General features: G+C 42.1%; 2 protein-coding genes and 1 long non-coding RNA gene across 4 annotated transcripts in view; 2 read left to right on the plus strand and 1 right to left on the minus strand.

Annotated features, from left to right (window-relative positions):
- LOC126981902 (rhotekin-like) overlaps nucleotides 1-22,750 on the minus strand; it is a 95,312-nt gene that overhangs the window by 47,667 nt on the left and 24,895 nt on the right. The window contains exon 2 of the mRNA XM_050833549.1: nucleotides 339-391. Within this exon, the coding sequence (XP_050689506.1) occupies nucleotides 339-355 (17 nt within the window). The 5' untranslated portion in view covers nucleotides 356-391. The remainder of the gene's footprint in view (nucleotides 1-338; nucleotides 392-22,750) is intronic.
- LOC126981903 (tight junction-associated protein 1-like) lies at nucleotides 216-17,041 on the plus strand. 2 transcript variants are annotated; one of them, XM_050833554.1, is made up of 7 exons: nucleotides 216-329; nucleotides 2,508-2,572; nucleotides 5,270-5,544; nucleotides 12,023-12,197; nucleotides 12,656-12,739; nucleotides 13,450-13,594; nucleotides 14,406-17,041. In XM_050833554.1, the coding sequence occupies exons 2-7, from the start codon at nucleotides 2,549-2,551 to the stop codon at nucleotides 15,491-15,493; spliced, it is 1,791 nt and encodes a 596-aa protein (XP_050689511.1). In that variant the 5' UTR covers nucleotides 216-329; nucleotides 2,508-2,548; the 3' UTR covers nucleotides 15,494-17,041. The 2 variants fall into 2 exon arrangements, with proteins under 2 accessions (XP_050689511.1, XP_050689510.1); XM_050833553.1 differs by having other exon boundaries at nucleotides 237-471.
- On the plus strand, nucleotides 18,203-22,468 carry LOC126981905 (uncharacterized). The gene is made up of 2 exons (XR_007734281.1): nucleotides 18,203-20,662; nucleotides 21,364-22,468. It is a non-coding gene; the product is annotated as an uncharacterized LOC126981905 (long non-coding RNA).

Below are 22,750 nucleotides of genomic sequence, written 5' to 3' on the forward strand. Positions count from 1 at the left end.
CAAAAATAGAATAAAAACAAGGAAGAGGAGAGGGAGAGGGAGGAAAGGCCAAGGGAGAGGGAGGAAAGGCCAAGGGAAAGCGAGCAAGAGTGGAGTTATGGATCTCAATGCATATGAAAAACGAGGAAATCATCATAAAGGGGAGAAAAGAGCAAGCATGAGAATAACCTAAATAAGCAAAAATAGAATAAAAACAAGGAAGAGGAGAGGGAGAGGGAGGGGGAGAAGGCCAAGGGAAAGCGGGCTAGGGTGGAGTTAGGAAGGAAAGGAAGGAGTTTGATGGCGAGACGCTCTACCTCACTTTTTCCTCCCTCCTTCCCTCCATACCCGTAAGTTACCTCCAGCTGCGGCACATGGCTCCCACTATCCTCCTCCCTCACGCCCACACGCCCTGAAACAACAGAAAACAAGGAAAACAATAAGAGGGCGTGTGTGTGTGTTTGTTTGTGATACGTGGCTCAATGTGGTTATGTATGTGATTGTTTGTTTTGTTGTTTTTTGTGGTGTTTTGCGGGTTAGTTTTGTGTTTGGGAGGTTGAGGAAGTGTGTGTTTGTGTGTCAAGGCGAGGGAATGTATGTGTGTATGTGTGTGTGTGTGTGTGTGTAGGGTTGAAAGTAGGTGCGTGTGTTTGTTTGTTTGTATGTGTGTGCGTGTGTGTGTGTGTAGGGTTGAAAGTAGGTGCGTGTGTTTGTTTGTGTGTGTTGGTGTAGGAAGGAGTAGAGTGAGGTATGTGTGTGTTTGTGTTCTTGTGTGTGGGTGTAATACTAGAGTTTGGGGTGTGTGTGTGTGTGTGTGTGTGTGTGTAGGGTTGAAAGTAGGTGCGTGTGTTTGTTTGTGTGTGTTGGTGTAGGAAGGAGTAGAGTGAGGTATGTGTGTGTGTTTGTGTTCTTGTGTGTGGGTGTAATACTAGAGTTTCATGTGTGTGTGTGTGTGTGTGTGTGCGTGTGTGTGTGTAATGTTGAAAGTAGGTGCGTGTGTTTGTTTGTGTGTGTTGGTGTAGGAAGGAGTAGAGTGAGGTATGTGTGTGTTTGTGTTCTTGTGTGTGGGTGTAATTCTAGAGTTTCATGTGTGTGTGTGTGTGTGTGTGTGTGTAGGGTTCAAAGTAGGTGCGTGTGTTTGTTTGTGTGTGTTGGTGTAGGAAGGAGTAGAGTGAGGTATGTGTGTGTGTTTGTGTTCTTGTGTGTGGGTGTAATACTAGAGTTTCATGTGTGTGTGTGTGTGTGTGTAGGGTTCAAAGTAGGTGCGTGTGTTTGTTTGTTTGTATGTCTGTTTAGGAAGGGGTAGAGTTAGGTGAGTGTGTGTGTTTGTTTGTGTTCTTGTGTGTGGGTGTAATACTAGAGTTTCATGTGTGTGTGTAGGGTTCAAAGTAGATACATGTGTTTGTTTGTGTGTGTGTGTGTGTTTGTTTAGGGTGTAATACTAGTGTTTGGAAGGGGATCTGTGTGTGTTTGTGTGTTTGTTTGTTCTTGTGTGTGTGTGTTTAGGGTGTTTGGGTGTAATACTAGAGTTTGGGATCATTGTGTGTGTGTGTGTGTGTGTTTGGGTGTAATACTAGAGTTTGGGATCATTTTGTGTGTGTGTGTGTGTGTGTGTGTGTGTGTTTGGGTGTAATACTAGAGTTTGGGATGTGTGGGTGGGTGTTTGGGTGTAATACTAGAGTTTGGGATCTCTATATATGTGTGTGTGGTATGTTTTAAGAATGTATGTTGGTGTATGTGTGTTTGTTTGTTCTGTGTATTTTTATTTCACCATTTTTTTATTCTGTTCGTTCCTTCCACCATCCTAATCTTTCCTCCTTCCTCCTATTCCAATTTTCTCTCTCTTTCTTATTGATTTCCGGGAGGTTTGAAGGTTGGTAGAATACGAATATATGCAAAAATAGGAGAGCAGTTGGTTGGATAGGAGACGAGATATCATGGTGTTAATTAAAGCAATTGTAACTTCCATTTATGTTTTGTTTAAGCCTTCTGTCCTTATATTGTACCCTCTTTTCCTCTACCTTTCCCAGCTTTCTTTCTTCTCTCCTTTATCCCTCCATCCTTCTACCTTTTCCTGCATTCTTCCTTCCTTCCTTTATCCCTCCATTCTTCTACCTTTTCCTGCATTCTTCCTTCCTTCCTTTACCCCTTCCTTCATCCTTTTAACTTTCCCTGCATTCTTCCTTCTTTTGTATATCCCTCCATCCTTCTATCTTTCCTTCTTTTACCTTTCCCAGCATCCTTTCATTTTTCCTTTATTCCTCCATCCTTCTACCTTTCCCTGCATTCTTCCTTCTTTCCTTTACCCCTCCATCCTTCTGCCTTTCCCTGCATCCATCCATCTTTCCTTTATCCCTCCATCCTTCTCTCTTCTTCTAATTTTCCCTCCACTATCTTTCTCTCCAATCTTCTATCTCTCCTGTTTCTCCATCCTTATATCTTTCCTTCTATCCTCCACTTCTCCACTGCATCCTGTCATCTCTCTCTCTCCTCTAGTCCATCCCTCTCATCTCGTCTCCTCCCCACAGATGGTGAGAGCATCACAGGTGTGTGTGGGTCGGCCAGAGAGATGAACACAGGCCATGGCTACCAGGTGAGTGCACACTTGGGAGGAGAACATAAGAACATAGGGAGCCGATGGGTGAGATGTAGTTTCACAGCTTACAGGTAAAGTCTTTGGTTACAGGAGGAGCTCGTTAATGCAGGCCAGGGGCTAGAGGTGCGAGATACTATAAGAAAATGATAAAGGCTAATCTTATATTGTCTAGAAAAACATATTATTGTGTAGAGGAAGATGAAATGATGATGAAGGAAGATGAAAATTAAATAAAGATAAGAAAAAGATAATAATGTGCAGTTGAAATGATTATGAAGGAATATATGAAATGAAGATAAGGAAAAAAATTATGTATATGTGTAGAGAGAAGGAAGATGAAAGATTGAATAGATAATGGTAGATCATATGAGGGAAAGATACAGAAAAACATTAATCTTGTATTTTTATTGAAAGTAGTGCAGGTGAAGTCCTAGAAACAGTAAGATAAAAATAATAAGGTTAATCTTTTTAGCACGAAGTAATGTGTAATCCAGGTGAGGTTTAGGATAAAGATAAAAGAGTTAATCACATTTTTAGTACTCCCAAAGTATGTTGAATGAAGGTCAGATGCTTAATGCTGCAAGATAAAGGTGAGGTTTGTCTTGTTTTTTGTTAGTAATGTGAATGGAAGAAAATATACAAGCAGAGATTGGTAAATAAAATAAAGTAGAGTAAATGAAATAAAGTAAAGATGCTGCAAGATAAAGGTGAGGTTAGTCTTGTTTTTTGTTAGTAATGTGAATGGAAGAAAAATATACAAGCAGAGATTGGTAAATAAAATAAAGTAGAGTAAATTAAATAAAGTAAAGATGCTGCAAGATGAAGGCGAAGTTAGTCTTGCTTTTTGTTAGTAAAAATAAAGTAGAGTAAATTAAATAAAGTAAAGATGCTGCAAGATGAAGGCGAAGTTAGTCTTGCTTTTTGTTAGTAATGTGAATGGAAGAAAAATATACAAGCAGAGATCGGTAAATAAAATAAAGTAAAGTAAATGAAATAAAGCAAAGTAGGGGAGTTATCAGGACATCTCTCCTCTCAAAATTGACCTCTCTTACAACCACTCCTCTTTACTCTTTTATATAGGAGCGGTGTTTACGATTTATTTTTTATTTATTTATTTATTTTTTTTTTTTTTTGAGCTGCTTCCTTTGCTAAAAAAAATATATATAGATTCTAAAACTTAACAGATAAGATAAAAGGAAAAAAAAAAAAGGTTAGTCTTCATTCGTGTTTATGTATTGATATATTAATTTGTTTTCATTATGTTAAGTTTTATGGGTTAATAATAATATGCTTATGTAGACCTAAGTAAACCAAATATATAGAAAGACATTTAATACTACAAGAAATGGTAACAAGTTCTTCAAATTAATAAATATGTGTTAAGTTTGCATCACGAAAATCAACGACAAACTTGAATACATAAATAAGTTCTTCAAATTAATAAATATGTGTTTGGTTTGCATCACGAAAATCAAAGACAAACTTAAATACATAAATAAAAGGAACATATATATCATAATTATCACTTTTTCCAATGTTACTTTCACCAATTCTAGCTTATTCCCAGCCTAGTAACATAACAGGTAAAATAAAATAAAGAAATGTAAGCAAATAGTACGAAATCATCATACTTCTCATCTTGGCAACATCACCACTGCCAACATCATCAAATCCAACTCACCACATCCCCCACCCCCCCCCTTCCTAATGCACCAGCCTGTTCTCCCCCACCCACAGCACCACCACCAGCCTGTTCTCCCCCCACCCTAACCTTCCCCTCCCCACTGAACACACCTTCCCTCCCCTCTCCACTCACCACCACCACCCATATCTCTCCCCACCCTAACCTTCCCCTCCCTACTGAACACACCTTCCCTCCCCACCCCTCTGCACTCCCCACCACCATCCTGATCTCCCTCCCCACTGAACACCCACCACCACTACCACCCTTACACCTTCCCCTCCCCACTCCCCACCCCCACCCCACTGACCATCTTCCACCACCACCTGTAAACCTTCCCCTCCCCACTCCCCACCACTGCCCTAATCACCCCCATCACCACCACCTGTAAACCTTCCCCTCCCCACTGAATTCCCACCCCACTGTTACCCCCACCTATCAACTCTCTCCCCCCTCCCCCCATCACCACAGCTATCTTAATCCTCCACTCGAACTTACTTATCAACTAATACTTTAACATCCTCCACTCTTTCTTTCCCCACTAGCCTCTTAACCTCCTAACCCAACCTTGTTCTGCCTTCTCAGCCTCCCACCCTAACCTTCCTTACCCTTATCTCCTCCCACCGTCTCACTTTCCCCACCCAGCATCCCTCCCTCTCTTTCTCTCACGCTGACTCACAACCACCCTCTCCCTCTCTCTCCACATGCAATCAGCCTCCCTCTCTCCCTCCATCCCCCTCTAACCTTCCCTCACCATCTCTCTTTCTTCCTCCATTCCACTACTATCCCTCTCTCTCCCTCCTTCCACCAAGCTAGCCACTCCCCGCCCTCCCTCCATCCCCCCCTAACCTTCCCTCACCATCTCTCTTTCTTCCTCCATTCCACTACTCTCCCTCTCTCTCCCTCCTTCCACCAAGCTAGCCACTCCCCGCCCTCCCTCTCCCTCATTCCATTCCACCCAGTCTACCTCCTCGCTCTCTCCCTCTCTCGCTCACTCTCGCCCCGTCCCTCAGGCAGGCAACTGCGTAACGTGCGGCGTCAGCACCCGGGCGCTGCAGGCTGAGGTGGAGGTGCTGAGGCGGAGGCTGCTGGACCGGGACGTGGCCATCGTGCAGCTTGAGGCTCAGATGGCACAGGACCGCCACCACCACCACCCCGCCGCCACCGCCTCCCCCTCGCCCGACCAGACCCAGCCGCCCCCGCCGCACCCCCACACCCACCACTACCCCCAGGGACAGGTGGCGGTCCTACGAGCACAGTGCGATCATTGGCAGGACAAATATGACAGGTGGGTGTAGGGTGGGTAGGGTGTATGTGTGTGTGTGTGTTGGGTGTGAGAATATAGTTATGAATGTGTATGTGTGTGTGTGTGTGTGTTTGTGTTTGTGCGCTTGTCTTATTTTTTGTTTTCCTTTCGTTTTTCCGCTCATTCAATTTTTTTCCGTTTCCTTTGCTTATTTTCTTGGATATTTTCTTGTGCTTCTGCATCACTAAATGGGAAAGAAAAAAAAAGAATCGCTACTTTTTTTCCGCCTCATCTATTTTTGTATCCCTCATTTTTTTTCTCATCTCCGCCGTGATCCCAAATGACTTATTACAAACATTATTATTATTTTTTTTTTTTGCGTAGTTGTCGTACATTCACTTCTCAGTTATGGTATTTCTGCAGCCGCCTCATTTATTGTATTTTGTGTTACTTTATTCTGTCAATGTTGTCTCGGTGTTGTGTCCAGAGAGAGAGAGAGAGAGAGAGAGAAGTGACAGCTGTGAGGGAGAAGGGGAGGTAGATGGAAACGGAAGGGACTGATGCATTGACGTATATCTGTGTTTGTGTGTATGTATGCGTGTGTGTGTGTGCGCGTCGCTTTCCGCCTTGTACTAGTTGAATGAGACTCTATACCTGTGGTCCCCTTGGTAGCTTAGTACAGCGTCAAAACTAACCTTTCTTTTCTTGCTCGCTATCTCTATCTTATCTGTGTCAATCAACTTCTCATGTACAGACTTCAGAACATATCCAGACATCAGTTTTTAATTTCTCACAGTTCCTCTCAAAGTCATGAATTTTACAGATGAGCTTACTTATTTTCAGTCATGTACGCTTTACTTATAACAATTCTTCTGAGTCATGAATCTTCAGACAAGACGATCACAGTGTTCTGTCATCTATTCTCTACCTCTCAGATTTCCTCTAAGGGCTGCTTTCACGGTCATTTTGTTTGTTTTGATCGTTACCAATGGCGGGGATCGCTGCTATAGTATTTCCATGTTAAACTGGCCGATGGGGTAGTGGCGGCTGCGGGGTTAGCCTAGCCCCGCACCTTACCACACACTCTCAACACCTCTCGCCTCCCCTGCAGCCACCACTACCCCATAGGCCAGTTTCACGTGGAAAATTATAGCGTCGCTCCCCGCCATTAGTAACGCTCAAAACAAACAGAGGTCATGAATACAAAATTATGAATTGGCGTCCACAAATTTATATTATATTGATTAATCTGGTGACTTTTTCTGGTTCTCTCTCATGCCATTTATCCTTTGCCTTGATGTGTAATGGAAGATTCTAAAATTTCCCTCTTTTTCCAGTTACTTGTGATGAAAAAGGGTATTCTCAAGAAACAGTCTGTCAGTCTGTGTTCCCGTCATTGGTTCTTTGCCCCGAGCTCTACCGCACATTGTCGCATCCATGGAAAAAAAATTACCTCTGTCTCTATGTACACACGCAGTCCTTGGGTCACTCTGTCTGTTCTCTGTTCATTCTTCGGTATCTTTGTCACACACACACTCATTATCTTTGCACTTAAGAAACCCCAGAGAACCAAATATGATTACAAACTTAAAAATGTTACATTGAAACTAAAATTGATCACACTTTCATTATCTTTGCATTTAAGAAACCCCAGAGAACCATATATGATTACAAACTTAAAAATGTTACATTGAAACTGAAATTGATCACACTTTCATTATCTTTGCATTTAAGAAACCCCAGAGAACCATATATGATTACAAACTTAAAAATGTTACATTGAAACTGAAATTGATCACACTCATTATCTTTGCACTTAATAACCCCAGAGAACCAACTATGATTACAAACTTAAAAATGTTACATTGAAACTGAAATTGATCACACTCATTATCTTTGCACTTAAGAAACCCCAGAGAACCAAATATGATAAAAAAAACTTTAAAATGTTACATTGAAACTAAAATTGGGCTAAAAAAGCTTAAATTGGTCCTAGAAAAGACAGCACATTGAATTTTTACATGACAGAAAGCTTAAGAATTTTATGCAGCAGCAGTGGCAGAAGGCTTTTTGTTTCCTTTTACTTTTTTCTGTTCCCTTGGGCTGCCTCCTTTCTTGTACAAGGTAAATAAATAAGCTTTTCAACATGTACACCTGATGCCGGAACACCCCAGGCTGGCAACACACACAAGCACAACACCACCACACAACACTCTGCCACCACACCCGCTAACCGTTCCTTCCTTCACAGCCTCAGAGGCCGACCGTCCCCAGGCCAGGACGGCTCTTAGTCCCCCCGAGCCCCCTAGTCCCATGTTAGACCATCTCCCTCTGGGTCCTGACCAGGGCTTGGGCTCTCAAGTTTGACAGTCACCTCCCAGAGAACTAAATTTAGAGTTGGTGGTGTGGCCCCCACCCCCCACTGACCTGACCCTGGGGGGGCTGGGGCAGGGGTTGGGTGTCTGTGTTTTGTCGTCACACACGGCCTTATTAGACTCACACCTTTGTACTAGCAAATGAGAATTAATTATCAAAAGTGTATCAAACAGTTTCCCTTGCAGACAGGATGGAGAAAATTGATAAGTTGTAATAATGACTCCACTTGCTCCTGCAGTTGATTCAGACAGAACACTTTTTTTTCAAACACAGATAAACCACATTTGAGATTCAGTATGTTGTCAGCCTAGGAGAGGCTTTGCTTGTTAAGAAAACATATGCACGTAAGTACAGCCTCCGTCCTCTTTTAGAATGATAGCAAATTTCCTCATCACCGAGGACAACACAAGAACATCACTAACGACATAAAGTAAAAAAATTAGCTGTTGTCTCTGCTTAAGAAATCAGTATTTAGAGAATAAAAAATCAAAACAATTAGTTCCCAGAAGGTAAGCATCTTCTGCAGGAACAAACAATGCTTAACACATCTCACCCAGTCAAACCCCAAGTCTTAGCTGCCCCGCTGGTCCAGGCCAGTGTGGTAGTGGGGGGTTGCTGCCCCTAGTGGTGTGTCCCTAACTGTGTGTCCCTGAGCCCCGCCCCGCAACACACCTTAATTAATGTCCCGTCGTTGTGTTGGCAGACAGAGCGGATGCCAAGGTAAGCACGGCTCTCCTCACTCCGTCCCCCTCCTCCTCCACCAGTCCTCCTCCGCCAGTCCTCCTCCTCCAGCCCCCATCTCCCTCCCCCCCAAGCAGTAGAGTGTCCAGTCCTTTATTCTACGTAATAAATTTTTTCAACGTACTCTCGAGATGACATTTTTGCTTCGCCCACATTTTTGCGCCGGGTCGCGGAGGAGTACGTTTAGCTCTCGCGTAGCCGTGAGAATTTTACTGATCAGACATTTCCTGCCTTCAGAAAAAGTCCTACAGTTTTTGCATTTTTGGGGAGTATTTTTTTTCCTCCTCTTGTCTGTGCCTCTTGTGAAAGTCTAATATTTTTGGTGAAGGACTTTTAAATCATTGTCTGAGTGGCTGATTTTTTGCAATAGCTGAAGCCCTGGTCTTGACAAATTTTTCTTATTGTTTTCTTTGTTGTTTACTGTCTGTATGTTGTTGGTATGTTCTTTATCTAAATTTTTTTCTCCCCCAAATATGCGTGAAAAGTGTGCGTGTGTGTGTGTGTGAGTATTTCTGGTGTGTGTGTGTGTGTGTGTGTGTGTAAGCTTTATGGGTGGAGGGTTTTGTTAATTTCTCGTGTGTGTGTGTGTGTGTACGTTTGTGTGTTTGCATTTCTTCCTACTAAAATCCTGTCTTGCTATTTGATTTAACATCTTAAAATTACGTTAAACTTAAGTCTTTTACTCTTAAATTCCATACAACTTTCTTTCCTATACATTACTTAAACACAAAACCTACAACCTTATTTTTTTTTCAGTAAGGTATAATTTCAATACATCACATACACACAAAGCAAGCATTTGACATATTTTCCATTCAGTAACATATCTTTATATACTATGTACTTCATCTCTTTATATATCTTTAATGCATGAATTTACTTATATTAATTTTTCTTTCATTTGTTATTTGTTGGGGGGCTTCGTGGTGCAGTGGTTAGCACACTCAGTTCACGACCAAGAGAGCCCGGGTTCGATTCCTGGGAGGAGTGGAAAAATTTGGGCGGCTTTTCCGATACCCTACGCCCCTGTCCACCCAGCAGTGAATGGGTACCAGGTATTAATTGGGGGTTGTGTTCTGTCTCCTGGGGTCTGTTCCCTTCTATAATTCCTTCCCCTTCTGTCTCTCTCCGGCATATGACCACAGATGTTGCGCCGACTAAACGAAACTTTCCAACTTTTGTTATTTGTTCTTCCGTTACTTTTGACACAAATACGAACACACACATCCCATCACACACCTGTTCTCATTTTCCCTGCACTCCCGACACATACACGCACACACACATCCCATCACACACCTGTTCTCATTTTCCCTGCACTCCTGACACATACACGGACACACACATCCCATCACACACCTGTTCTCATTTTCCCTGCACTCCCGACACATACACGGACACACACATCCCATCACACACCTGTTCTCATTTTCCCTGCACTCCCGACACATACACGCACACACACATCCCATCACACACCTGTTCTCATTTTCCCTGCACTCCTGACACATACACGAACACACACATCCCATCACACACCTGTTCTCATTTTCCCTGCACTCCCGACACATACACGAACACACACATCCCATCACACACCTGTTCTCATTTTCCCTGCACTCCTGACACATACACGGACACACACATCCCATCACACACCTGTTCTCATTTTCCCTGCACTCCCGACACATACACGAACACACACATCCCATCACACACCTGTTCTCATTTTCCCTGCACTCCTGACACATACACGGACACACACATCCCATCACACACCTGTTCTCATTTTCCCTGCACTCCTGACACATACACAGACACACACATCCCATCACACACCTGTTCTCATTATTGCTTCTGTATCATTAATCACTGGAGAGACACACAGGTGGGTATAGTCTTTACAGGTGAGTTAATCGGTCAATACGACGTTAAAAAGATCTGTTATTCTGCCGCTCCGTCAAGTTCGGCAGTGGTTACTTTTCCATGTCATTACGTTTTACTTTACATCTTTATTATTTGCCCTTTTCCATTAGTTCCATTGTTTGCAAATTCCTTATATTAAAAGGTCTGGAAATTTTCTTGCACCAGACTTTCTTTTTTTTTGCTAGTGAGTGAGAATGTGTGAAAGAAATGTGGATATGGGAGAAATGATAACACTGACAATATGAATGAGAAAATACACATTATATTTTTTTTTTACAGATATTTCAACTCACAACAGCCCCAGTCTTATTCTTTATGATTGAATTTGAAACTAGAGACACACAGTACAATGGTTTCAAACTCTTAAGACTACAGTGATTAAGAAAAACAGTAATAGTAATAAAAACCAAACAAAAAACAAAAAAAAAGCAAAACAAAAAATACACTAATCAGCCCAAACATCCCAATCATAATGTCATAAAATTTAAAACCCCAAACGACGCACAGTAAGAAAAAAAAAATAACAGGAAAAAAACACAAATATTAAGAAATTGCGACAAAGCCTTTCTTGAGGAACATATAAACAAACCCCTTTTAAAAGCTATCCCTTGTACACTTACTCAACTGTATTATTATTTTTTTTATTCCCTTGAAGTGTTTCCTTTACCATAAAAACTCAAAATATCAACATATGTATAACCTTACCCTCAATCCCTCACTAGTTTTTGCCTTTAAACAACAAACACACACACACACACTTAACCTCCCCCCCCCCCCCCCCCACACACACACACTCACACGCACACATAACCTCCCCCCTCGACCACCGTTCCCAGATTATCGTACTCAGAGCCTCATATTTACTAGTTTCTGTGCCGTAGCTGTTGCCAAAAAACACCAATAACTAACCATTTTAACGATAACTATTCAGTCGCCCCTCAAATAGCACGGTTTTCAATAGTTAGGTTTCGGTTTTACACGGATTGTCATTGAAGATCTTTTCGGGATTTTTAAATTTTCTGCTCGTTGGGAAATTTAAAAATCCTAAAAAATCTTCTTTGAAAATCCACATAAAACCGAAACCGTACTATTTGAGGGAGGGCTGTATATGAAGGCATTTATTGGGGTCAAGGAGGCAGTATTTGGGTCGGAAATTGATGAAAATAGGAAGCTAAGGACGGTATTCTCAGAGGCTTCCACCCCTCTCATCAACTATTTCCGAAGGCCAAAAAGTAGATTAATCAGATTCTAATGCGTGTTTTTATAGATTCATGGTACAGCAGAAGGGTCAAACTGCCACCAGAGTCATAAAAGTACCCCTGGAAATTCCTATAACTCCTAGGAAAGCCTTGTAAAATATGTGTGCTTGGCCATCAACATGTTTAAGAATGCAGCCTTGAGTACGACAATCTGGCAGCGTTGCCCTTGACCGCTCCCCCTCGACCCCTCCCCCTTGACTTCTCCTCCTCCCCCTCAGACTGTTGGAGGCTCACAAGCGGCTCCAGAAGGTGAACCAGGGCCTGGAGGACAAGCTGCTGAGGCTGGTTGACCGAACCGAGAGCGAGAAGTCCAGCCTGACCGCCGATACCGCCAACCTCACCACCGCCCTCACCACCGCCGCCCAGGCCATCAACCGTCTCAAGCAGGAGAATGTACGTGCACTGCTTTGACTAGGGGGAAGGGGGTAGTAGCCAAGGGCCTCTCCGTGAGAAAAAAAAAATGGAATGGAATGCGGAAGTTTAATGGTCGGACGGGGAGACACTTAATTACTTACGATACTTAAACCTACTTTTGTGATCCTGTATATATTCCATACTTAACTTAACCTGGCATTACATGTGTGTGTGTGTGTGTGTGTGTGTGTGTGTGTGTGTGCGGGAAGTTGTATATATGTATGTGTGTGTGTGTATGTATGTGTGTGTGCAGGAAGATGTATGTATGTATGTGTGTGTATGTGCGGTAATGTACAGGTGTTATTTGTTAAGCTAATTCACCAATCTTAATCATTATGTTCGTTCACCGCTGTTATTTGTAGCGTCAATATAATCAATGTTATTTATTTCATTAACTCCCCGCTGTTATTGACGTCATTGTTTACCGTCGTTTTCAGGATCGCTACCGTAATGACCTCAATCTGGCCATCCAACTCCTGCAATGTAACCCCAGCAAGTATGCCGCCCACAAGCTGGACTCGGTAAGGGTTCGGAAGGGGGGCTGGAAAGGTGGACTTGGTAGGGGTGCTGGGGGGAGGTAGGGTGGACTTAATAAGGGTGGTGGGGAAGGTAAGGGGGGCTGAAAGGGTGATGGAGGGTAGGCTGAACTTCATAAGGGTGATGGGGAAATGGTAAGGGGGAAGGGGGGCTGGAAGGGTGGACTTGGTAGGGGTGCTGGGGGGAGGTAGGGTGGACTTAATAAGGGGGGGGGGGAAGTTAAGGGGGGCTGGAAGGGTGATGGAGGGTAGGCTGGACTTCATAAAGGTGATGGGGAAATGGTAAGGGGGAAGGGGGGCTGGAAGGGTGGACTTGGTAGGGGTGCTGGGGGGGGGTGGATTTAATAAGGGTGGTGGGGAAGGTAAGGGGGGCTGAAAGGGTGATGGAGGGTAGTCTGGACTTCATAAGGGTGATGGGGAAATGGTAAGGGGGGCTGGAAGGGTGACGGAGGGTAGTCTGGACTTCATAAGGGTGATGGGGAAATGGTAAGGGGGGCTGGAAGGGTGACGGAGGGTAGGCTGAACTTCATAAGGGTGATGGGGAAATGGTAAGGGGGAAGGGGGGCTGGAAGGGTGGACTTGGTAGGGGTGATGGGGATATGGTAAGGGTAAAAGGGCTAACCCACTTTATTGATCTTTTGACCCCCTAATCTACCCCTCAACCCTTCTGATATCCCTCTCTTTTGTTTTCTCAGCTTCCATCAGACCTGCAGCGTAAGGCCAAGTCCCGGCTGGCGAGGGAGCCGCGTGAGGCCCCCAAGCCCGAGGTGAAGGTGATCAAGGTGCCCATCCCTACCTTCCCCCCCACGGCCATGGTATACTCCGTCAATAAGTATGCAGGTGAGAAGAGGCGGCCAGGTGAAAAGGGGTATTTTTTTATTTATTTATTTATTTATTTTTTACATCAAAGGAGTTTTTTTTTACATCAAAGGAGGGGTTTTTTTTTTCTTCTTTTTTTACATCAAAGGAGACGGCTCAAGGGCAACAAAAAGAGTGGAAAAAAAAAAGTCCGCTACTTGCCGCTCTCATAATAGACAATAAGTAAAGACTGGCCAGAAGAGAGGTCAGTTTCGGGCGCAGAGGTGTTATGGTTGGTCGTGACGTAAGGCTCGTGATTAAGTAGAGAAAGTAAGATTTTGTCAACTTTCTAATTGGTTTTCTTTTCATTTTAGCTTCAGAGGCTGTTTCATTTCTCTTCTAATCCAGTATATGTTATTTTTACCTCCCAAAAGTAAAAATCCGTGACATAATCTTTCTTTATCTACTATATTTCTTTACCTCCCCAAAATGAAAAAAAATAAAAAAGCGTTTAGCACCACCAGCAAATACGCCTAACGCTCGCTGCGACCATTTAGCAATTAAAGGGTTAAAAAACACCCTTACTCACCCTATTTATCCTATTTTCCCACACTTTCAAACACCCTTACTCACCCTATTTATCCTATTTTCCCACACTTTCAAACACCCTTACTCACCCTATTTATCCTATTTTCCCACACTTTCAAACACCCACACACTATTTAGTCTCTTTCCCACCCTGAGTCACACCCCACAGTACTATATTCTTCCACCCTCAGTCACACCCCACACAATATTCCTGTCTACCCACATTTGATAACCCCAATTCACCCGACTCCCCGTTCCCCCCCAGAGGAGAACACTAAGGAGGAGCCCGTGGATGCCGTGTCCGCAGCGATCATGGCGGCCGTGTTAGAGGAACGGCAGAAGGAACGTGCCCGACAACACTGCTCCACGTGTACCTGCGGCTCCCCCGGCACCCTGCACACCCCACACGCATCCCCCCCGCACCCCGGCAGCGAGGACGACCCCAACGGCAACCCCCACAACCCTCACAACCCCCCTAGTTCACGGTCGCAGGGTATCGGGGGGTTGGGGTTTAGGGTGAGCGTGGTTGATGTCGGAACGCAAGTCTTCCCCTCGTACATCGGGGAAACGGGGAAGGTGCAGTCCACGTGTATATACTGCCACCACTCCCCAAGGGCCCCGGTGCCACCCCATAGCTCAGAGGTCAACGGGAAGGGGAGGTCAGGTCATGAGGATGGGGTGCCGAGCCGACCCCCTAAGACAGCCTCCCCAGATTCAGCGTGGGATTGGGCGGCTGAGGGTCAAGATTCCGGGTCACCCTCCACCCCTTCGTCCCTCGTCAGTGCTTCCCTCAGCTACGAGAGTGAAACTAGCAATGTCACATCCCCCCAGGAGTCCCCCGGTCGCCTATCCCTCCTCCCGACATCCTCCAGTAAGCCGCAGGGGTGTGGGAGCCTTGGAGGTGGGTACAGTGTTGGTAGTGGGTGTACTGGGTTGTATGGTAGTGGTGGGGGTGTGGCCGCATCCCCGACGTCCCCACATAGCTCACCGGATGGGTATGCGATGGGGAATGGAATGCCCAGACACCTCCCTCCGCCAGTGTCATATCCCTCATACCACCAGTCATACCATCCCCCCACCACCATGAACATACCACATAGTCCGCCTGATATGTCCCCTTCCCCGCCCTCCACCACCACCCACTACAACCACAAACACCACCACTATAAGTCTCACCACAACCACCACCACCGATTACAGTTCAACGCACGCTCCCCCTCGCACGATGTTTTCACCCCCCCCATACACAGATCGCCGCCCCAGAGACACAGGACGACAACGGAGCGATCCTGGTCGCCTGAGGTCATAGCGGCCAGCACCTACACAAGCTCCAGCACTGAAACCACCTTATAATCAACACCCTAATCACTTTTTTCATTGCCGTTTCTTCTTTTTTTTCATCGATGGTCACCTTGAATCCTCCTCGTCCCATACCCTTTGGACCTTATAATCAGCATCCTAATCCCTTTTTTTTTTTTTTTTACTGCGGTTCACCATAAATTCTCACCCCAGTCTGTCATTAACACCCGTAAGGTTTATTTTTACACTGTTTACCGTGAGCTTAACACCCTAATTGGTTTTCCTAATGAGCGTTTACCTGGAATTCTCTACCTGGTCCATAATCAGTATCCTAATTGGCTCATTTTGACACCTGTGGACCTCAGACTCAACACCTTAATTGCTTTTCCTAATGAGCGTTTACCTGGAATTTCTACCTGGTCTGTAATCAACATCCTAATTGGCTCATTTTTACATCTGTGGACCTTAGAATCAACACCTTAATTGCTTTTCCTAATGAGTGTTTACCTGGAATTCTCTACCTGGTCCCTAATCAACATCCTAATTGGCTCATATTTACACCTGGGGCTTTAGACTCGACACCTGAATTGCTTTTCCTAATGAGCGTTTACCTGAAATTCTCTACCTGGTCCCTAATCAACATCCTAATTGGCTCATATTTACACCTGGGGCTTTAGACTCGACACCTTAATTGCTGTTCCTAATGAGCGTTTACCTGGAATTCTACCTGGTCCATTATCAACATCCAAATCGCTTTTTTTTTCATTATTATTATTTTTACTCCTTCCGTCGTTATTTCTCACCCGATAGAGTAAAACCGTACCTCATGGTCACCTTAATTGCTTTCCGTACACCTTTACCTGTCCAGTACCTCCACCCGTTACACCCTCATTGCTTTCCTCACACCTCTATGCACTGACCCACTGATTTCACCTACACCCGTAAGTCTATAGAATGGTACACACCTTGAATGAATCCTAACCTACACCTTTTTTTGTACCTTCCCCATACACTTATACAAGCATTTACACTCATACACTCCCTTTCACATACATTCCTTTCCTCCTATACACCCCAAACTAATGCTAACCTAATATACACGTCTTTTATAGCTCGTCGTACATACATACTCACTCACACTCATGCGTTTCATTATATAGTTTTTCCCTTCTTTCTACACACCCCAAGCTATACCTAACCTAAAGGATATGCTTCTTTGGACTTTAGACTGAACACCTTAATTTTTTTATCGCGGTTCATCGTAAATTCTCACCCCAGTCTGTCATCAGCGCCCGTAAGATTCATTTTTACACCGTTTACCACGAGCTGAACATCTTAATTCCGTTTCCTAATGAGCGTTTACCTGGAATTCTCGCCTCGGTTCCTATTCAACGTCCTAATTGGCTCATTTTTATACCTGGGGATTTGACGACACCTTGAGTTATTTACGCCTGCCTACACACATATACACCCTGATACACTTTCCTATACATTCCGTCCCTTTCTCTACACCCTAAACTTTTCCTGAACTGATATACACTTCTTCTACATCTCCTCATACACTTCTACAACTTATTCACTTTTTTTCATTATTTCACAAACGCCCAAAAAATCTTCACAAAATATTCGATTAATTTGAAAACATCTATATTTTTTTTTTTATTCTGTTCGTTGTTGTCCTTTTATTTCTGTTCCTAAAATATTATAGGCCTACACCTTTCAAACTTTTTTTTCTTTTCTTTATTCATCTTCAAATGTTATCTATTATTATTATTTACTTTATTTCACATTTATTTAGTATTTTCTTAGCATTACATTTTTATTTATTTTTTTATTTTTTTAGTCATGTTCAAATGCATATCTATTACAATTACTTTTTTTTACATTATTTCACATTTATTTAGTATTTTCCAATTATTAGTTATTTTGTCCATAGGTTGTCTGTATATGCTGTGTTCCTACTCCTACCCCCTAAGCAGATATAGAAAGTAAAGTATATCTATCTGTCTAAGTATTTCAGAGTACATATATATATTTATTTTCTCGCCTAGTGTTACGCACGTATATATATTTATTTTTCTCGTATATGTATCTTGTGTTCTGTTTTTACCTGTTCATTTTGAGATGCCTGTGCTCTCTCTCTCTCGCTCTCTCTCTCTGTGTTCTTTCTCTAATATACACACATGAGGAAATAATAATAATAATGGTAAATGATGATGATGGTAGTAATAATGATACCTAATTTAATCACGCACTCACTCACTCACTCATCCACTCCCTTACACACTCAATTTACACACACACACACACACACTTACTGATGGACTCCCTTACACTCACTCACTACACACACACACACACACACACACACACACACACACACACACACACACACACACATTCATTCATTCACTCACTCATTCATACACTCATTCCATTTGCTTACACACACACACACACACACACACACACTCACTGATGCACTCCCTTACACACGGGCACACATACACACACTCACATTCACTCACACACTCACACATACACTCACTACATAAGGGCTAAAAAAAAAAAAAAAAAGCTTTACAAATCATTTTAACCTCTTCAGTACCATGACGCAGTATATGAGTCATTTCATCTCTCGAACCATATCGTAGAGAGACGCTGTATATGTGCGGATGGTTCATTATACTCTTAGTCTAGTCTGTAAAACCAGGATATGGCATGGAGGTTATGTTTTGTCTGCTTGTATTGAAGGGGTTAAACTTGATATGCAAAAAAAAAGTTACGAGTGACAATGTAAACCAAACTTAATGATACCAAAAAAATATATATGTAAACCCAACCCAGCTAAACCCTCGATAAAAACACACACACACACAGGCACATTAGTATACATAAAACTGCATTGCATAAGTGTATGTGTGGATGTACGCATGAAGAATTGCATATGTAATTCACACCCACTCACAACTGCCAGCCTACCACCACCACCACCACCACTGCTACTACTGCCACTACCACCGCCATCACCACCTGCCCACCTACCCACCACCTCCCAGAGCCATGGAATAGAAGAGTTTGCCCACTGTCATCTGAGGCGCCATGCTGTTTACCAGAAGAATCGTACAAAATTCATATTAATAGTATTACAGTACAGTACGTTTTTGTTTGTTATTGTGCTGTACGTACTTTTTTGAGAACCTGTTGATACCCACAGCACACAGATACACACACACACACACACAAAAAAAAAACATTTGTAACGGCATAAAAGTTTTCTTTATTTGTTTTTATTACAAAGAAAGCAGCTCAAGGGTAAAAATATGTAAAGTAAAAGTAGAAGGAAAGTAAGAGAAGATTGTAGAGGAAAGTAGAACAGAGTAGAGAAAAGTTAAGAGGAGGAGGAGGAGAGGAAAGGAAAGGAGATAAAGAGTTAATTTTACATGGTGCCTGTTATGAAGCTTAGGGCCAAACTCTCTTATTTTATGCCTCTCGCCCCATCCACGCACCTGCCCTGCCCACCCCCACCACACCCACACCCTCCGCCCCCGCCCACACCCGCCACACTCCTCCACGTGGTGCTAAATGTACACAAGACGTAACATAACATAAAAAATAATAAAGCCCGTACGAGCGTAACCGTAAACATGTAAGCAAGGAAACTTCAGTGTGGCGTCGGTATTTCTCTAGCCTAGGACACTCCCGTAGAGCATCGCCGCTTGACCGCTTCAGGGCCGCCCACGCCTCACTGCAAAGGTGCAAGCATAGCCGTAATACTTAAGGGCGTATCGCTACCTGTTAATAATACCTGTCCGTACCTACCTTCATACCTCCCCACCTTCCTTCCTTTACTATGTTATGTGTGGAAGGAAGAGAGAAATGTGAGAGAAAGATGAGTTATTTATGTGAAGGGGCGAGTGTAAGAAGAAAAGATAAATGGAGAATGAGGAAAGACAGTGAGAGGAGAGAAACAAGAAAGAGAGATATGCGAGAGAAAGATGAGCTATTTATGTGAAGATGAGAGTGTAAAAATAGAAGATAAATGGAGAATGAGGAAAGACACAGTGAGGAGAGTGATCAAATGAGAGATAAAGGAAACGAACCAAGGACTCAAGGACAAACAGATTAAGTAAACGAGAGGAAGAAAATAAGAGATGTAAACAATATATAAGGGAATGAAATGGATGATTCTACCCCTTGAAAAATATATAAACGACAGACACAGCAAATGATAAAGATGGAAACAAAAGACAATCATGATACTCGGCAAAGTTATTAAAGAAAAGATAATGAGTAGATATTAAAGCTTAAAAAGCACCACTAATACATATCGACAAGGTAATGAAGTTCTTTTATATGCATAGTTACTGCTGCGCTTGTATAGAAATATGTATAAGGAAGGGGAAGATATAGAAACATAGGGAAGGTGGAGTTTTAGTGTAGGGGAATGCATGGAAAAATAGTGATGTTTATATATGAATGTGAAAGTTTTTGATGCACTGAAAGCTTTGGAAGGGAGAGAATTAGTGTTAAGGTTTATGGGAGGAATAGTGATGGTTTTGAGGTAATGTTGAAGGCTTGGATGAGTTTGTGGTGTTGTGGTAAAGGAGAAAAAGAATGTTTGTAGATTTGTGAAGAAACTATAGGGAAGGGAGAGAATTAATGTTAAGGTTGTATGGGAGGAATAGTGATGGTTTTGAGGTAATGTTGAAGGCCTGGATGAGTTTGTGGAGTTGTGGAAAATGGAAATAAGGAATGGAGATGAAATAAAAGACCCATGTTTGTAGATTAGTGAAAAAAAGAAACTACAGAGAAGGGAGAGAGTTAGTGTTAAGGTTGTCTGGGAGGAATAGTGATGGTTTTGAGGTAATGTTGAAGGCTTGGATGAGTTTGTGGAGTTGTGTTAAAGGAAAATAAGGAACGAAAAGGAAAAGATTAGACCCATGTTTGTTGATTAGTGAAAAAAAGAAACTATAGGGAAGGGGAAGATATGGAAAGGAAGTTAGTATTAAGGAAATGTGGGAAGATGTTGAAGGCTTGAGTGAGTTTGTAGTCGTGGAAAAGGTAAATAAGGAATAGAGAAGAAAAAGATAGACCCATGTTTGTAAATTTGTGAAGAAGAAACTATGTAAATACCATGTAATCAGAAAGCCATTGACTATAGAATTTAATATAGTTTGTAATGAAGAGGAAGAGTAAATAAGCATGCAATATAAAAGTTAAGTGAAGTGAGATAGAAGGAAAGAAATAGATTAAGAAATATCAATCTTAGAAATACAGGAAAATTGTATGTATTCAGAAAACCATTAAGTATAGGCTTGAATAGTTTGTAAAAGAGGAAAATCAAATAAGAGTGCAGAAGAAAAGTGAGTGATTTGAGAGAGAAAGAAGGAAAGAAATAGATTAAGAAATATCAAACATCTTAGAAATAAAGGAAAATTGTATGTATTCAGAAAACCATTAAGTATAGGCTTGAATAGTTTGTAAAAGAGGAAAATCAAATAAGAGTGCAGAAGAAAAGTGAGTGATTTGAGAGAGAAAGAAGGAAAGACATAGTTTAAGAAATATCAAACATCTTAGAAATAAAGTAAAATTGTATGTATTCAGAAAACCATTCAGTATAGGCTTGAATAGTTTGTAAAAGAGGAAAATCAAATAAGAGTACAGAAGAAAAGTGAGTGATTTGAGAGAGAGAGAAGGAAAGAAATAGATTAAGAAATAAACATCTTCTTAATAAAGGAAAAAAAATGTATTTAGAAAAACCACTATTAACTATAGGATTCAATAGTTTGTAAAAAGAAAAAAATCAAAGTGAGTGATTGAAGAAAGAAGAGAAAAAAGATTATATTCAGAAAACCATTAACTATAGGCTTGAATAGTTTGTAAAAGAGGAAAATCAAATAAGAGTGCAGAAGAAAAGTGAGTGATTTGAGAGAGAAAGAAGGAAAGACATAGTTTAAGAAATATCAAACATCTTAGGAATAAAGGAAAATATGTATTCAGAAAACCATTAAGTATAGGATTCAATAGTTTGTAATGAGGAGAAAAGGCTTATACAGTGCAATATCTTATGTATTCAGAACCTCAATAGGATAGGATCGTTATATGAGATTAGGGCGGAGTGGAAAAATTTGGGCGGCTTTTCCGATACCCTACGCCCCTGTCCACCCAGCAGTGAATGGGTACCAGGTATTAATCGGGGGTTGTGGCCCGTCTCCTTGGATCTGTTCCTTTCTCCTATAGTTCCTTCCCCTTCTGTCTCTCTCCGGCATATGACTACAGATGTTGCGCCGACTAAATGAAACTTTCTGTATGAGATTATAAAACGTCCCTCTATTCTCAGATGCTTTCGGCTCACAACAACCATTTCCCAAGGCCACGAAGGAGGTTAGTCAAGTTCTCAAGAGTATTTTTTTCATGTCCATGGGGCAGAAACCTTGTCAAACTATCACTAGGCTCATAACACTACCCATGGAAATACTAACACAACAACCTCTACCAAAGCCTTGTCAAACTATCACTAGGCTCATAACACTACCCATGGAAATACTAACACAACAACCTCTACCAAAGCCTTGTCAAACTATCACTAGGCTCATAACACTACCCATGGAAATACTAACACAACAACCTCTACCAAAGCCTTGTCAAACTATCACTAGGCTCATAAAACTACCCATGGAAATACTAACACAACAACCTCTACCAAAGCCTTACCAAATGTCTTTGTGTGAGCCTCTGAGAATATGTGCCTCTGTATACAAGGTGATGGGGGGTTATAAAATGATTGTTATTGTTTGCCTGAGAGGAGAAAACATGTCGAGAAAGAGGAGGAAAGTGGAAGAAATATGAGAGTAGAAGAAGAAATGGTTTGTTCCTGTTTGTTTAAGAGTAGGAAATAAGAAAGGTGTGTGGGTGCGTTTGTGTGTAATCCCCGAAATGTGAGGATATGGGTCTTGAGAAGTGTATATACGTATTGTCAAACTTTGAATGGTGGCTGAAAAGTTACAATAAAGGGTTGTTGATGAACCTTAAAACTACCTTCTCTCCCTGAAAGATAAAAAATGAGCCGGAGAAATTAAGATGAAAAAATGTTGGTTGTGGAAGAGAGAAATGAATGAAGGAAAAGAAGTTAAAGATCAGAGAATAGAGGGAACGGAAGAGGAAATAAATGAGAAAGTTGAAAGAATGGAAAGATATGAAAGAGGAAAATGAAGGAAAAAGATTGAAAAGGAAAAAAAAGAAAAAAAAATAAAAGCAAAATAAGTTAAAGATCAGAGAATAGAGGGAACGGAAGAGGAAATAAATGTG

Source organism: Eriocheir sinensis, chromosome 49 (assembly GCF_024679095.1).
Source record: "Eriocheir sinensis breed Jianghai 21 chromosome 49, ASM2467909v1, whole genome shotgun sequence".
Taxonomy (NCBI): Eukaryota; Metazoa; Arthropoda; class Malacostraca; order Decapoda; family Varunidae; genus Eriocheir; species Eriocheir sinensis.